The sequence below is a fragment of the Aegilops tauschii genome, chromosome 1, assembly GCF_002575655.3.
Source record: "Aegilops tauschii subsp. strangulata cultivar AL8/78 chromosome 1, Aet v6.0, whole genome shotgun sequence".
In the NCBI taxonomy this organism is placed as follows: domain Eukaryota; kingdom Viridiplantae; phylum Streptophyta; class Magnoliopsida; order Poales; family Poaceae; genus Aegilops; species Aegilops tauschii.
Window position 1 is genome coordinate 483,130,805 of NC_053035.3, and position 16,008 is coordinate 483,146,812.

General features: G+C 46.8%; 2 protein-coding genes and 2 pseudogenes across 2 annotated transcripts; 2 read left to right on the forward strand and 2 right to left on the reverse strand.

The window, feature by feature from the left end:
• The first annotated feature begins 5,295 nt into the window (after nt 1–5,295).
• On the forward strand, nt 5,296–7,220 carry LOC109746481 (cytochrome b561 domain-containing protein At2g30890). Its single transcript, XM_020305606.4, has 3 exons — nt 5,296–6,141; nt 6,306–6,616; nt 6,699–7,220. Exons 1-3 carry the CDS (start codon nt 6,004–6,006, stop codon nt 7,015–7,017), a joined length of 768 nt encoding a protein of 255 aa, XP_020161195.1. The 5' UTR covers nt 5,296–6,003; the 3' UTR covers nt 7,018–7,220.
• On the reverse strand, nt 7,149–15,955 carry LOC141026025 (BTB/POZ and MATH domain-containing protein 3-like; annotated as a pseudogene).
• LOC109746478 (uncharacterized) lies at nt 7,638–9,472 on the reverse strand. Its single transcript, XM_020305603.4, has 2 exons — nt 9,299–9,472; nt 7,638–9,108 (listed from the first exon to the last, which is right to left on the reverse strand). Exon 2 carries the CDS (start codon nt 9,101–9,103, stop codon nt 7,874–7,876), a length of 1,230 nt encoding a protein of 409 aa, XP_020161192.1. The 5' UTR covers nt 9,104–9,108; nt 9,299–9,472; the 3' UTR covers nt 7,638–7,873.
• LOC109746486 (cytochrome b561 domain-containing protein At2g30890-like) lies at nt 13,952–14,937 on the forward strand (annotated as a pseudogene).
• Nucleotides 15,956–16,008: the final 53 nt, after the last annotated feature.

The following is a 16,008-nucleotide window of genomic DNA, read 5'->3' on the forward strand; positions in this document are numbered from 1 at the left end:
GAGTCGATCGGTACATATCCCCCCCCCCCCCCCCCCCCCCCTCCCGCTTAAAAGTTTGCATGGATCTTAAAGTTACTTAAAAGACTATCTCCATATTACACTGTTGGATACAAAAAGCTATATTATCCTTTTGGATTGAAGGGGTACAGTCAAATTTTCACCTGTAATTTGCATTGGAATCCGTAAACTTTTCTAGGGGGGTTTACGGTGTACCGAAGCAAAGTTCATACTGAAAAAGATAATAAGCACAGAATTTGCATTTTGGCGGGACCCAATTCTTCCAAACAACCATAAGCTGGTAATGTCCGAGTAGTCGCCATTATAATTTTATACTACTTCCTCTATTCCTAAATATAAGTCTTTGTAGAGATTCTAATATGGACTGTATACGGAGCAAAATGAGTGAATCTATACTCTAAAATACGTCTATATACATCCATATATAGTTCATATAGGAATCTCTAAAAAGACTTACACTCTGTATTTAGGAACCGAGGGAGTAGTAAGCTCGGTGGCATGGAGGATGCAAGGCTGCTCCCCATGGCCCAAGCCACCACGGTTTTGTCAAGAACAGTGTGTGTGGCATGGACTTTGTGTGTGTGCGGGCGCTGGCCCATGGTCTCATGAGTGCGCTCGCAGAAAAAACATCGAACTCGTACATGGCCTCTCCATCATGTTCCTGTCCTTTCTGAATTTTTCTTGTCGTCAGACTGAACGAACCGTGGCAGGTTACGTGCACCGTTGGTTGCCTGCTGGATTCTTAGCAGCCTAAGCTATCTAGCTAAGGTACCATTTGCTTTGAGGACTAATGTAATGATGTGCTTCTACTTTGGAGAAAAGGCTGAAAAGAAGGCCAAGATGGTCGGTCGGTTGCTCATTATTCATTTCAGTACGAAGGATCAAGACATCCATTAATTTGCTCACAATGTTGATTTTAATAAAACATTGAGGATGTGTTTGGTTTGTGTCATCAAGTGGAACGGCACGGGTCGGTTCCATCCCGAGGACCCGTTCCAGTGTTTGGATTGTGGAAGGAACCAGAACTCAGCGGTTCCAGGGAACGGCGTATTCCCTGTTATGCCGAACCTAGGCGTTCCTCCAAATCGGTCGGACCACGCGGAACACCTTGCTCGCGTCTCTTCTCCTCATCTCTCACCCACCTCGCGGCCCGCGGCCCAGCCACCCACGACCTCTGCCCTCTCTCCCTCGATGGCCATGGCGGCGGCCGTCGGCCGGAGCACCTTCCCTTCCTCCGCTGCACCCCATCATCGACAGCGTCCCCTTGTGCGCGGCCGCGGCGGACGCGCAGCCGAGGTCTGGCTCATCGAAGACGCAGCCTGCATCGCGCCCGCTACGTCGCTGACCTCTGCCCCTAATCGGAAGTGCAGCCTCGCCGGCGTCTCCTGCCCCTCCTATCTCCCCCTCGACCAAGGATCTAGCGGAAGGAGTTCGGGGTGAGGTGCGTCTGTGTGTACGTGAGGAGGCGCATGTGTGTGTGTGTGTGGCGTGGTGCGACTGGAAGGCCAGCCTAGCTCGCAACCATGGCTGCCGAGCTCGAGCTCGAGCGGCTGGACGGCCTCGGTGCAAGAGCAACGTGCAATTCACCCCGTCGGCCAGATGATTGAAAAAGAACTGAAGGAGCAAGGCTGCGTTTGGGTGGCTGCTGTTGATCCAGAAATTTTGTATTTGGGTCGCTGCTATCGATCTTGTGGACTGGAGGAGCAAGGCTGGACGAGCAAGCTGCATTTTTTGCTTGTAGCACACAGATCAGATGCAGACTTTGGTATTTGGGTGGCCTTTGTTTGACTGAAATCCAATCAGATCAGCTGCGATTTGTTGAATCTTGATGCTCACACTGCTGCACAATTCAATATTTATCTGCATTTTTAATGACCGGAATCCACTCCAATTCATGATGAGATAAATAAACTCATCCCATTCCATCTCTCAAACTAAACATCAAAATGTAACCATTCCATTCCTTCAAATTGCCACTACCAAACACAGTGACCGAACCGACCCATTCTAGTGGAATGGAACCGTGACATTCCGTTACACTTTGTCCCCGAACCAAACACACCCTGAGTGCTCCCGTTAGAGCAACTCTAGCCGACCCTGTATTCTGGTTTTTTTTTTTTGCGAATAATACGGAAATTTTATTCCAAAGTCACAGGGTTACAGTCGAGAGGCAATAAGTCCTCACAACATGAAGGACATCTGTTTATCCATACCGCAGTACAAGACTCGGTACGGCTATAATTGGCCATACAATCTGCTACCCTATTTTGATTCCTACTAATTTTTTGTGGAACAAACTCCCTCTCATCCATACAAAATTTAATCTCTGCTACTAGATGACCATAGGCCGATCGGAACATACTTTCACTAGAGAGTATCGAAAGTGCATTACAGGAATCAGATTGCACCTTAACTGGTAGATCAGTATGTTGTAAAGCAAGGCCATCCCTTGCATTATTGCATGTATCTCCGCCTCGAGCGCTTCATTGCAATTAAATATAACACGGTAAGCAGCAAAGATAATAGAGCCATCATCACGACGTAAGATCATACCAGCACCTGCCTTGCCATCATGAGCTAAGAAAGATCCATCAACAGACAGCCCTGTAAGTAAAAATAAAAACCCGGTTTGCTCCTCTAAATGGCTCTTGGCCGAACTCTTATAACCGTTAAAAGAGAAAAAAAATTATACTTCCCGGCACCTAAATATGCTCGGCCTCCACCTGGTCAAGTAAAAATTGCGGTCTCTTTTTCACGCCCTCAACCCCGCTGCCTCGTCGCCAACGACTACCCACCGCCTCAGTCGCTTCCCCGTTGCTTCCCTTCGCCCTCGTCGCCCTTCTGCCTTAGTTCGAGCTGGTCTTCGGCCGTCGCAGTCGTCGGAGTCGAGCTGAAACACCGCCGCATCTACCCCGTCACCGGAAAACGGCTCTGATCTTCTTCCTCGTAGCCTCACCGGCACCTAACTGTGCTTTACTTGTCATCTCCATGCCTCGCAGACCACTAGTATCAGCTCAACGCGGCCGAACGGCCGTTATACCTATGCCGCCTTGCAAGTGATCGACGACTTGCCTAGGTGAGTTTTTTTTTGTCGAGATCATCACTATTTTCTAGGTTTGTTGCCAGAGAGGCTCCTCCTTGCAACTATATGATCAATGGCCATGAGTACACGATGAGTTACTACCTTGCAGATGGTATCTATTTTTCATGGCCCATTTGTCAAAACAATTCCGCGTCCAAAATTTAACAAAAGATGCGGAGAGAGCTTTCGGCGTGCTTCAGAAGCGCTTTGCCATCGACCGTGGCCCTGCCAAGTATTGGAACCACAAGGTTCTATGGCAAATCATGACATGTTGCATAATCTATCATAACATGATCACTGAAGATGATAGGCATGCTTGATAACTATCGGTACATTGCCAATATGAGTCCCGTTGAGTCAGAGCACGATGCAGATAGGATACCAAAATTCCTCGAAGCGCATCGCAGACTAAGAATTGAGAAGTTCGTACTCCCTCCGGTCCTTTTTAGTTCGCATATAAGATTTGTCTGAAGTCAAGCCCCGTAAAGTATGACCAACTTTATAGAAAAAAATACCAATATTCACAATGTGAAATCAATATCAGTAGGTGCGTCACGACTTAAATTTTCATATAGTATAACTTTATCATGGTAGGTGTTGATATTTTTTCATATAAACATGGTCAAACTTTATGAAGTTTGACTTCAGAAAATTCTTATATGTAGAGTAAAAAGGACCGCAGAGAGTACCCAGCTTCAAGATGATCTTGTTGAGCAGCATTGATATCTACATAACACTTTGTAGTTGTGCTTTTATCATGCTATTACTTTGGTGTGTTTGAATTTGAATAATTCGGTTTGTAAACTATGAATTTGTAATATTCATAAATTGTGTGAACTTTAATTATTATGTTCGGATTTAATATGTGTGCAAATTAATATATTGTTGAAATGCACTAGTACTGTGTGAACTAGAATTGTTTTCTTTTGTTGGTAAAAACAAAATTTTACTCCGCTAAGTTTATGAAATCGGGTAGAAACAATCAAAATTTAGAGTAGTAAAAATACTCCTTTAAGGGATACTCAGCTGCTTGCTCTTATCTCTCACACAAAGTGCACGTAAACCCCATCATTCGGCTATCAGTGGATCTGATATCCGGTACCGATAGGTTTAGGATGGTGCAAGAGTACGTACGTCGCCGCTTTCCGCTTGGTTAGGGCAGCGAAATTCTCCGTCTTGACCACACTGATTTAGCAGGACCACGTATATACGCCTGTCTGTGTCTGACAAAGTGACAATGACTCACTAACAGATCCTTCCATTAGCAACTACTACGAACCTTTTGGCCATGCAGCAGCTTCCATTGTCAGCAAATCCTTTTCAACCCCTCCTGAGCAGAGCTTTTGCTTTAATCCTTCTTTAATCTAATCTCCATGCAAAATCGGTCACATGATCGACCTGCCTAAAGCCAAAGGTGATCCGCGTACGATGGCTCCTCTTCATCAGACAGCCGGGCATCTTGCACGGATGGATGCATGGATCGCCATGGACGGATGGATGGATGTCGAGAGGGAGCTAGGTAGGTTAGCTAGCATGAACATTAGCCCGATGTTTAAGCAACCTGAAGAACTGCTCCACTGCCAAGATCTGGATCCAATTTTTTTTGTCGCGACGTCGGAAGCAAATGGGCTGCAAATGATCTCGAATGCACTTGTTCTCTCAAGTTCAAGGTCCGTCATGATCTGGGCGATCGAACTTCACGGCGTGCGCTCTTAATCTGATCAAGGCAAGGATGAAATGGTTCCATCCGCAAGTTCATATCTGAACACAATCAGTGAACTTTGTGTTTTTCTAGGAACAACCAAAACAGTAGGAGATACATGTTTCTTGTTGTCAAGTTGATGTAGAATCTGTGGACATGTGTGTATGAATGGTGTCAAGAAGCAAAGCCATGACGTCGTCTATTCACAAAAATCAAAATGAACACAAAACTAAAGCAAAAGAAAAATGCAATGGCACAAACAAAAGCAGCAGATGCCTTTGCTCTGAGTTGTGCTGATCTTGATCAAAAGACACGATCAACTTTGCCAAACAACCTCAATGGCGCAGTTGAACAACGCCCAGCTTTCTCCGAGACCGCTTTCTTTCTTTCCGCAAAGAAAAAAAAGGATAAAATCCCTCGCTAGATGCCGATGCAGCATCCAACAATATCTCGCTGCTTGGGTGCTTCCTGCAGCTCCACCACCACCACCACCACCACAAAAGCCACCCTTCCACTCCATACCCTCGGAGCTGTAAAAGCACAACCGAGCCAAAAATGTGCTCAAAAGCACGCCCAACCCTGCTCACATCCCATCTTATTCCATCCCATTCCCCAGAAGTCCACCATGCTAAGCGGCAAAAGCGGCCTCTGATGCCCAAATCATTTCATCCGGCTTGCTAAAGGAGGGGGATAGGTGGTAGCTAGCATAGGACGCCCCTCCCAAGTTATCCTCTTGGACCGGCTAAATCTTGCGTTCCTGAACTTGCAAAGCCAGATTCTTGCATTCCCCCGCAAGCTTCTTCGGTCGCCGCATCGCGCCGAGGGTTGGCGCGGTTCGCCGGCGTTGATTGGTCTCTGCACATTGTTTAAGCTCAGCCAGGTTTCTTTTTCTCTTGTTCAAATGCCCTGGTATTTAAGGTGAGGGGGAGCTTTGCAAGAAAGGAATGGCTTGGATGGGTTTAGTAGCATGAGGTGGTAGCGGGAGAGAGCAGAGCCCAGAAGCTTGCCCTGTTCATTCATCACCTTCTCCTTCAGCCATTGCTGGCTGGTGTAGGCGCGTCGATCCATCTTGCTTTGGTTTGATCTTTTGCTGCTCAAGAAGTCCACTTTGGTTCAGTTCAGTTGCTTGCCATTTTCGATCTTCTTGGAGTTGCTTGCTCTGTTCCTGCTAAGGGCAGATTTGATAAATAAAAAAGCATCAATGCTACTGTTTGGAAGAAAAGGACTGCTTCCTGCAGTGTCAGGCTGTGTGATTCTCTTGCTTGCAAGCTCGATCCATGGCGCTTCAGATAGCCTGGAGGGTCTGAACCAAAGCTACAAGAGCGTTCAGCCATTGGAGGTAAACAAAAAGCTGTCAAGTTTTCTCTCCCCTGTAAATAAGTTTCAGAGACTCTTTCCATGCTCCTATGAAACTTTGGATGCAAGAATCTGAATGTGTCATTGCACAACTGCTATCACTGACTAACATAAAACTTACACTTGGATGAACTGTTGTTTTTGCAGCTGACGCCCAAGCTGTCGCTGCAGCTCAAGCTCCACGCCTTCCTCCTCTGGTCCTCCGTCGGCTTCCTCATGCCGATCGGCGTGCTGCTGATCAGGTTCTCGAGCAACGTGAAGAGCGCCAAGGCCGTCAGGGTCCTCTTCTACTGCCACGTCGCCGCGCAGGTCGCCGGCGTGGCCCTGGCCACCGCCGCCGCGGCGCTGTCGATCACCAACTTCCAGAACGCCTTCAACAACACCCACCAGCGGATCGGGGTCGCCCTCTACGGCCTCGTCTGGCTCCAGCCGCTCATCGGCTTCCTCAGACCCGACAGGTATGGCGGATACATGGACGAACACCTTGAATTTCCTCATGAATTCGTGATGTTTGCTGACTGATCTCTTGTTGTACTTCAGGGGCGTGAAGGCGAGGAGCGTGTGGTACCTGGCGCACTGGCTGCTGGGGGTGGTGGTGTGCGTCGTCGGGGTGGCCAACGTCTACATCGGCCTCCACACGTACCGGGAGAGGACCGGCAGGAGCGTCGGGCTCTGGACGGCGCTCCTCACCGCCGAGGTCTCCGCCGTGGCGCTCGTCTACCTCCTCCAGGACAGGTGGAACCACGTCATCCGGCAAGAAGAGGCGGCCGCTGGCGACGAGCGGCGGTCGGAGACGGAGACGTCGGAGGAGCCGTCGTACCCGGCCAACGACCACAAGGAGGTGGCCGTGATGCCGTAGCATGACCATGGGAGCTCGCTCGCTTGGGCAAACGCAACACCGATTCTGTACAGTTCATGTGTGCTTGGGATTGCGTCTTGGTAACTTGTTAGCTGAAGCTGCAGATTGAACAGCTTTTCAGTGAGAGTAGATACAATACAACTCTCGGTGTTGCATTTTCCCTGGCCGGGGATTGCATGATCAATTAACATGAGATTTACGTACACACAGTACCAATACAGTGAGACATTCCAGGAACAACAGTCACAGTATCAAACCTATCCGCCGCGGCAAGCAAGTGTCGCAGCCACGTAACCTCAGCGCCGACTTCCCCTGCCACCTCCATCTTGGGCATCGAGTCGGTGTAGACGAAATCGAGCAAGGCGTTGAACACATTCGGCTCCATGTCTTGTATCTGTATGGCACTGGCTGTAGCAATCCCCTCCTTCATGGGACCAAAGAGGGAGGTTCATCGCAAGTTGGCAACTTGAGCATGAAACAACCTGACGTTCAAGGGCTACTTATTTGCTAGCTACAGGATGACAATGCAGACCAAGAAAGAGACCAACATGCCAAAGATAGTAGGCAGATAAGCAGCAACATGGTTTTGAGATCATTCATCCACAGTAGCAGCAATCCTCTTGTGCAGATAACAGCTAGCTTCCATAGTAGTAGTAGTGACGACCACAATAAGTTCATACAGGTACTGATGCACTCCACTTACACAGAGTAACCAAGTTCAGATAATTTATACTAACGCATTCCCGGCTTGCAGAATAACCACAGAACTACAACAACAACAACCATAGCATGGTCAGATAACCTACAGGGAGCAGCTTGCATAGCGATAACGGGCGGCTAACAGTATAACAACCTCTCAACGGTCCTGAGGGAAGAGCCATGCTGCCAGATACATCTCAGCGCACCGCTTCCAGGAAATATTTGGATCACCGGAACCGATGCTGCGGAATCTCATGGAATAGACGCCGAAAGAAGTCTTCTCCTCATCATAGGCATAGTCTAGGCGATTATCCTCATCATCATCCAAGAAGAAGATGCGATCGCCCGGCAACCCGTACTGCGACACGGACATGGACCTCGAGCACCTTCGCCCCAGAAACAGCACTTGGTCATCCCCCACGGTCGACACCTTGACCCACCGTGAATGCTCAAAGTCAGCCTCAAAAACCTCAAACTCATTCTGTCCGCCCATAATTTTACCGTCCCCTCCAGGTTCAGGAAACTGACACCAAATCGTCCTGCGTACCATCAGCAACATCCCACGCGATTCAACCAGGTAGAGCTTCTTGCAGGCCGAACTGTTGTCCTCGAATACAGCATCATACCATGTAGGACAATCACCCTCGATGACTCGTCCAATCCGAGAAACCTGTGGATCGCCGGTGCTATGGTCCTGGCTGATGTTCACCACAAGGAGGTTCTCGTCCTTGGCAATGGCGTACAGCTTGCCCTGGTAGAATGACATGTCTTGGAAATCCTCGATCCGATCATACGCACGCACTGACCACGACAAGGCCCCTGGCTGGCACATTAGAATCTGACTGATGGGTCCAATGCCAACTAGTGCAGCAACGAGATTTGGCGAGCACAGGATTAGCTTACTTATGCGCAGGTTGTCTGCTTCATTGATACGCATCCATGTGATGTAGAGGTTAGCAGATTCTACGCTTCCGCCCTCTGCCCATTTAGATTTAGCAGACGCATTCGGAGGCCGGAGTCGTACACTTGAGAGAGCAGGGAGCGTCACGGTGGCCCTGGAGAAGGGGTTGACCATGAAGCAACCGTCATCGCGTGAGAAGATGAGCCAGCTGCCACACACATTCTCGTACCCTGAGAAGCCACAACCAGGGAAGTGGAAGGGCTTGTCGTACATGAGGCTGTAGAAGGTGCCGTCGGGGAGTGCCAGCAGCGGCAGCGGTGGCAGCTGGAGCTGCCTCGCGGCGGCACGCCACTGCGGGCACACCGCGGCAAAGCAGGCGCAGTCGGCGTACACGGGGAGCAGGCTGAGCACCAATCCTGCTAGGTCCAGCCGGAGGGCTGACCATGACGGTGGTGGCTGCGGGTGTGGTTTCTTCTCTTCTGCCATCAGTCCTGCAGAGAAGCAAAATCATCATCGAATGCTCTCGTTCCTCGAACATCGCAACCAACCCCAAACGCGGCAAGCATTGCGTCGAACACTTAGCGTGCATAGCCAACGGACACGGCGGGAGCAGGGGAGGAAATGGCCTGAGCGAGCAAAAACGGACGGGGAAAGGTGAGGGAAGAAGCAAGAGGAGGGTACCAGACAGACCGCGCCGGGATCGATTTTCCGTCCGGCGTCCGCGCCGGTGAGTAGGCCGCCGCTCCTGCTGCTGCTCTCGTGCGGGCGGGAGTGGAGTGGAGCGTGGAGTGGCTTGCCCGTGTGACCAAGTCAGTGCTACTGAGCCCAGGCCCACCCACACACTCAGTCAGTAGTGTCCACCTGCTTCTTCGCTGATTTTTCTTTAAATCCAAACCTCCAAACATAGCCCAATACCTCGAACAAGCAATGGAACTCGGTAAAAGAAAAATCAGAGTAAGGAACTAATAATCTGAAAAAATCAGAGTAAACATTTTGCCAGGTATTTATATATGCCAAAAGCAAAGGAATCTTCAAACGAGGTTTTTCCCGCAAAAGAACATGCTTTTGAGAAACAAACAAAATTGCTTTAAAAATGTATCTAAAATTAATAAGTAAGGTGAATAATATCAAACAATCAGATGGTGAGATTTTAGATGTTATAACCCGCGATATCAAGTAAACGAGACCCATGAGAACATACTCACAGTGGGCATGCCTCACACCGAAAGAAGACGTCGTCGAGACATGGAGGCCCCGAGGATGTATCCAGTGCACCGGCCTAATTCATGCACCCAATGCACCGATGCTAGATAAGCCATTGGATACAAAATAGAGGGAGATGAGCTGGCTAGGGAGATGGATGGTTGGTACATTTGCAAAATAGTCCTTCTATTATTTAGAAATTAACCCGCACTCCATATCTCACATTCTCAGTCTTCCATAATAAAACTGTTTGCTTATTTATTTTCTGTCCAAATAAAAATGGGTCATATATTTTGAATCAGATGTCTGATTTCGAACTGTTTGGACTGACATCTATGTTTAATTGAGATGTTTTGACATACATCAAGTTTGAGTACAGTTTAAAAAGCAACAAAAAATATGTTTTCAAAATATATTCAACATTGATATTGTTTCAAAGGTCTTGTCAAGACAAATACCACAGTCAAAACCGATCCAGAATCAGACATTCGGTTTAAAATATATCACCCTTTTTGTGTTTGAGCCAAAAAAATCTGAACGTACATGTTTATAGAAGTGAGAGATGTGGAGTGCGGGTTGATTTTTTATAAAGTGGAGGGTGGCCTCAGCAAAAATGGTATAGTCTAATTGGTGACCAAATCTGGGTCATTCCTTTTTCATCTATTGGCCCAAAACCTACTGGTGCATTGGGTGCACAGATTTGCCTGGTGCATAGGATATGTTCTCAGGAGGCCCCGACGGCTCATTTCCATATGACTACGTCTCGATGATGCGCTGGTAGGACACCTTAACAAGGAGAACAAGTAATAAAAAAACACCACAAGTGACAGTAGGAAGCCTTGCCAGCAGCTCTAGAGTAATGGTCGGAGGTGAGGCGACATGCTTAATCCTGCTGGAGATGATGACCACACCAAATCATCTAGAACCATCCATGAGTGGTAGTTGTCCCTCTCGATCTTCGCCGGCGAGCCCGTGGATTCGCCTTCCCTCTGCCTGCCTCTCTGACTACCGGTGTCATAGAGGGAATCCTAGTGCCTCGACTCTGGGTAGTAGATAGGTTATTTTAGTCCTCGTAGAGACGATGCTCAGATGGATGTCGACGCTTTTTCTTCGATTCAATCTTGTGGGCTCCGATCCTCCTCAAGTTCATCCGCCATGATGGTTTAGATAGAGTCCAGCGAAGATTTCTGTCAGCTCCTCGGGGCGACGAGGTTAGGATTTCTCTTCGTGCATACACGACGAAAAGATTTGGTACCAGGTTCTTCAAATCGATTCAAGGGTTCAATGTGCGACGACTGTGGCCCGAGAGTGCTAGTCTTTACGGGCATGTGCATGAAGACTTCACGCTTTCCTCGACGAGGTCAGGCCGACTCTTGTATGGGAGCAGTGACATCAACGCGTTGGCTGCTTGTTCGTGTGGCGGCGGTGGCCCATAGACATCGATGTGATTTTTATTATGTTTGAGGTGCTTTGTACTTATGGTGAATCTTTATATCAGAGTTGGGGCCTTTTCGCAAAAATAGAGAGCATAGTTGCAGTTTGGTGTGACTAAGTTCGAACTTGTATACTTCATGAAGTGAAAGAATAATTCAAAGGAACAATTTGCAATCATTTATTCCCTTTTGATTCAAAATCTATACTAGGCATGACCGCATGGACGTCTTCACCCTAACGAAAGTTAACAAACAAGTCAAAATAATGTGTTTATTTATATCCAATTTGATTCGAAGTTTTTACGTGGACCTAGCAAGAAAAGCAAAGATTGTTTTCAAAAGTTTTTGTTTAAACTCCAATACTGATTATACTGGTGTAAGCTCGAGACCATATCTCAGTGTCGCTTGGTCTCACGAAGATAACAAATTAAAATAATAAGAATGGACAGTAAACCATGGAATGAGGAATTATACTTTAACGAGTTACATGAACATTTTCATTACATAATGAACTGATATCATCGATTATGGAACACATTTTAAAAAATTGTACGAACCATGTTTATCTATTGGAAATATTTATAGGAGTTATGTGAATAGTTTGTTTGACATACATGAACAAATGCATTATTCTACTAGTAAAAACTACACAAATAAAAATATTCGACATATAAAAGAAATATGTTCCACATCCATAAAACCCATTATCTTATATAAATAATAAATATTTACTATCAAAATAAAATATTGATAAGGAAGTATTTTATTATTTTATTAATATAATTTCAAATAATTGTATGTTTTAGTCTTAACAAAAACATTAAGTAAAATAAAACAAAGACTAGAGGACTATCCAATAAGAAACATAAAGAACATATAAAATTCAAAAGTACAAGAAAAAAAGAAGATCAAAAATAAAATGAAAAAAGTAATAACATTGTTCAATATATAAATCATAGTAATAATATATAAACAGTGAAAAAATTATAAGAAATATGAAAAAGAAAGTAATAAAATGACAAAAGTATAAGAAATATCCGATGAGTACAAAAAGATGGCAATAGGGGGATGGCAGTTTTGCCCATGGGTATGGGTACCCGTGGGTACCCTTTCCAAAAACAATGGGCATGGGCAAGCATTGGAGAGATTTTGTACCCACGGGTAATGGGTATCCATACCCGCAAAATATATGGGTAGGGTACGGCTATAAAATTGTGCCCATGGGTGACCCAATGGATACCCAGAAAAATATAAGTAATGAAAGTAACTCCTATGACACGTGGGGTCAACATCCAACTCCTATGACCCACCCTAAATCTAGTATTCCTTAAACCGCACATAGCTCATAGGCATGTAATCACTTTCTCGCCACTCCTCCTGTGTCCTATGTGACTCCTCGAAAAGATGAAATCTCGAATATTCACTACCGGACTCTTATCCAACTCTCGATTCAGTGATCCCTCATTCCCAACACCGCCTCCCACTAGGTTGGGATTTCACCAACCGTTGATCATACTCCCTTGATGCCTCCAAGTGGCCACCCACCGGAGAATGCCACGTTAGTTCTATACTGTTGTCCCATCATCGATTGAATTTTAAACTCATTTCTCTACCTTTTAAAATTTTAGATGCTATATGGTGTACCCGTTGGATACCCATTGGATATACGATACCCGATGGGTATGGGCATGGGTGCCACTTTATGCCCATGGGTATTGAAGTGGGTGGGTATAGAATGTTTTTGTGGGTATGGGTTTGGGTAAAAGAAGGTTGTACCCGCCCATACCCTACCCATTGCCATCTAATAACCTTGTGAATGAGGGATTGACCCACTTCAATACCCATGGGCATAAAGATTTTTTTCCCAGTTTTGTTGTGTTGCATTATATACTAATCCCAACCTTTTTTTTTTACATATTCTTTGACCTTGGGGCTTGCTTAAAAACGAGATGGCACAAGGTTATTAGATGGCAATGGGTAGGGTATGACCCACTTCAATACCCATGGGTAAAACGAGATGGCACAAGGTTATTAGATTGCCATCTAATAACCTTGTAAACTGTAATTGTGCTTCAACATGATCTATATACCGAACCATGTTATTAGATTTGCAATTCTCTCGTTTTTAAGCAAGCCCCCAAACCCCAAGGTCATCTCGTTTTTAAGCAAGCCCCAAGGTCAAAGAATATGTAAAAAAAAAAGGTTGGGATTAGTATATAATGCAACACAACAAAACTGGGGAAAAAATCTCACAATATGTTGGAGGTGCGTGTGTTTTGTGTAGAGGTTGACTATCCATGTCCTAACAGAGTACAACAACAAAAGTAAATACCAATGATAAATCGTTTCTTGCTTTGAGCTGCTTGTTGATCACAAAAGTGTTCTTTTTTCTCATCATCTTTGACTACATGACCAGATTCTTCTATTAAACTGCAAGAATCATCAACAAATTATTTAAGACATCACATAAGAAAGCAGACAGTATTGCTACATTATCCAGGTGGACAGGTTGCAAATATTCATCATGCCACATACTGAAGACCCGAAACTGCATGTTCAAGTAGAAACAACACCGTGCATTATCAGATCACATGGCAATGTTTGGCCAAACTTACCGCTTGCACACCCTCATATTGACTATCTTCTTGGAGGTGTTTGTTCCTGCTGAGGTCCGAGTGAGACTGAATCCGCAGCATCAATGCTACTGTTTGGAAGAAAAGGACTGCTCCCTGCAGTGTGAGGCTGTGTGATTCTCTTGCTTGCAAACTCAACCTATGGTTCTTCAGATAGCCTGGAAAGATTGAACCAAAGCTACGAGAGCGTTCAGCCATTGGAGGTAAAATGGTTGTGAAGTTTTCCTTTTCTCCCCTGTAGATAAGTTTCAGAGATCCTTTCCATGTCCCTATCCAACTTTGGATGCAAGAATCTGAATGTGTCATTGCTGAACTGCTATCATTGACACTCGGTTGAACACTGGAACTGTTGTCGCTGCAGCTCAAGCTTCACACCTTCCTCGTCTGGTCGTGGGTCGGCTTCCTGTTGCCGGTGAGTGTGCTGCTGATCAGGTTCTCGAGCAACTGAAGAGCGCCAAGGCCGTCAGGGTCCACGTCGCCACACAGGTCAGCTGCAGCGGCGCTGTCGATCACCAACTTCGACAACGCGTTCAACAACACCCACCAGCGGATCGGGCTCGCCCTCTATGGCCTCGTCTGGCTCCAGCCGCTCATCGGATTCCTTAGACCCCTCAGGTTAGTTAGACACGTCAACAAACACATTGATTTCCTGTAAATGTTACTGATGAAAGCAACAAACGCATTGATTTCCTGTAAATGTTCCTGATGAAAGTGTGTGATGGTTTGTGATCTCTTGTTCTTGAGATGAAAGTATGTGATGAAGGCGAGGAGCGTGTGGTACCTGGTGCACTGGCTGACGGGGGTGGCGGTGTGCGTGGTCAGTCAACATCGACATCGACCTCCTCACCGCCAGGAGGTCTCCGCTGTGGCGCTCGTCTACCTCCTCCAGGGCAGGTGGAACCACGTCGTGCAGCAAGAAGACGTGGTCGCCGGTGACGAGCAGCAGTCGGAGACGGATACGTCGTGTCGTAGCATGATTGTCGATGGGAGCTCGCTTGGGCAAATGCAACACCGATCTGTACAGTTCGTGAGCTCGAATAAAAATAGTTAGAAGAGGAAGATCAGAGACTCCTGTTAACTGAAACTGCAGACTGGACAGCTTTTCAAACATAGATCAACACTACAGCACTACGCAGATTGCATGATCAACAAGAGATTTATATCATACAACACTACACTCTGGTTAACTTCCTTCTTATATATGCCAAGTAGGCAACCATTCAGCTGGCGGTACAATACAATACAACTTACAAGTGATAGTTTGGTACCAATGCATACAGTGAGATAATTTCAGGAAACTGAGCAAGGCCTTGAACACATTCGGTTCCATGTCTTGTATCTGAATGGCACCGGCTGTAGCAACCCCCTCCTTCATGGGCCCGAAGAGCTCTGCCATGAAGACAGGGGAACGGGACGCGAGCAGACAACGGTGCGCGGCGAATGTCTCATGGCCGACCTCGAACGTCACGTCGGCGCCCACCTTGGTCACAAAGAGATGGTTCAGATGCTCACTAATGCTAGATGGTGGCACCTCGATCAAGGGAGCAGCAGCAGCAGCTTCGGCAATGATGAAATCACACCGGATGGTGAAACAATCGTCCTTGAGAAGATGCTTTGACTTGTGAAGGTCCCTCTCCTTTTATGAAACTAGGACGACCCCAAGCAGAGCCACTTCTAGAGAAGTCACATGTTTTGATTGCACGGATGGATGCAATCTCTTGCTTATCAACCTCATGAATGAAACTAAACTGGAGGTGCAGCTTCACAGGCCGTGCCACATCCTGGTCAAGGACAAGATAAACACAGATGAAACCGACATTCTCGGATCGGCTACCATTGGGATGGAACCTCAAAGCCCATTGATAGCCTCCAGCTTGGAAAGAGCTACCCTTGATTCCCTCTCCATTGGGCAGGTCTTTGATGCGGGAGTAACCTTCCACCACAAGCAGGTGATAGTAGCAGCTGCCTCTGCTGGCTGCGCTGGAGCCGTAGTAGACCATGGCCGACTCCGCGGACGATGGCTGCACCAGTCGGCCGTCGGCAACGACAGATACGCCGGCGAACGGCATGATTCCTGCGAGCGGCAGCCGGCAGGGTAGGAAACAGGGGTTGCTGGGCAGGC

What these genes read in the sequence shown, in the direction of transcription:
- LOC109746481 (XM_020305606.4), top strand. Translation starts at nt 6,004, where the DNA reads ATGCTACTGTTTGGAAGAAAAGGACTGCTTCCTGCAGTGTCAGGCTGT. An exon ending in AGAGCGTTCAGCCATTGGAG is followed by an intron (nt 6,142 to 6,305) that starts GTAAACAAAAAG and finishes TTGTTTTTGCAG; the next exon opens with CTGACGCCCAAGCTGTCGCT. An exon ending in GGCTTCCTCAGACCCGACAG is followed by an intron (nt 6,617 to 6,698) that starts GTATGGCGGATA and finishes GTTGTACTTCAG; the next exon opens with GGGCGTGAAGGCGAGGAGCG.
- LOC109746478 (XM_020305603.4), bottom strand. Translation starts at nt 9,103, where the DNA reads ATGGCAGAAGAGAAGAAACCACACCCGCAGCCACCACCGTCATGGTCA.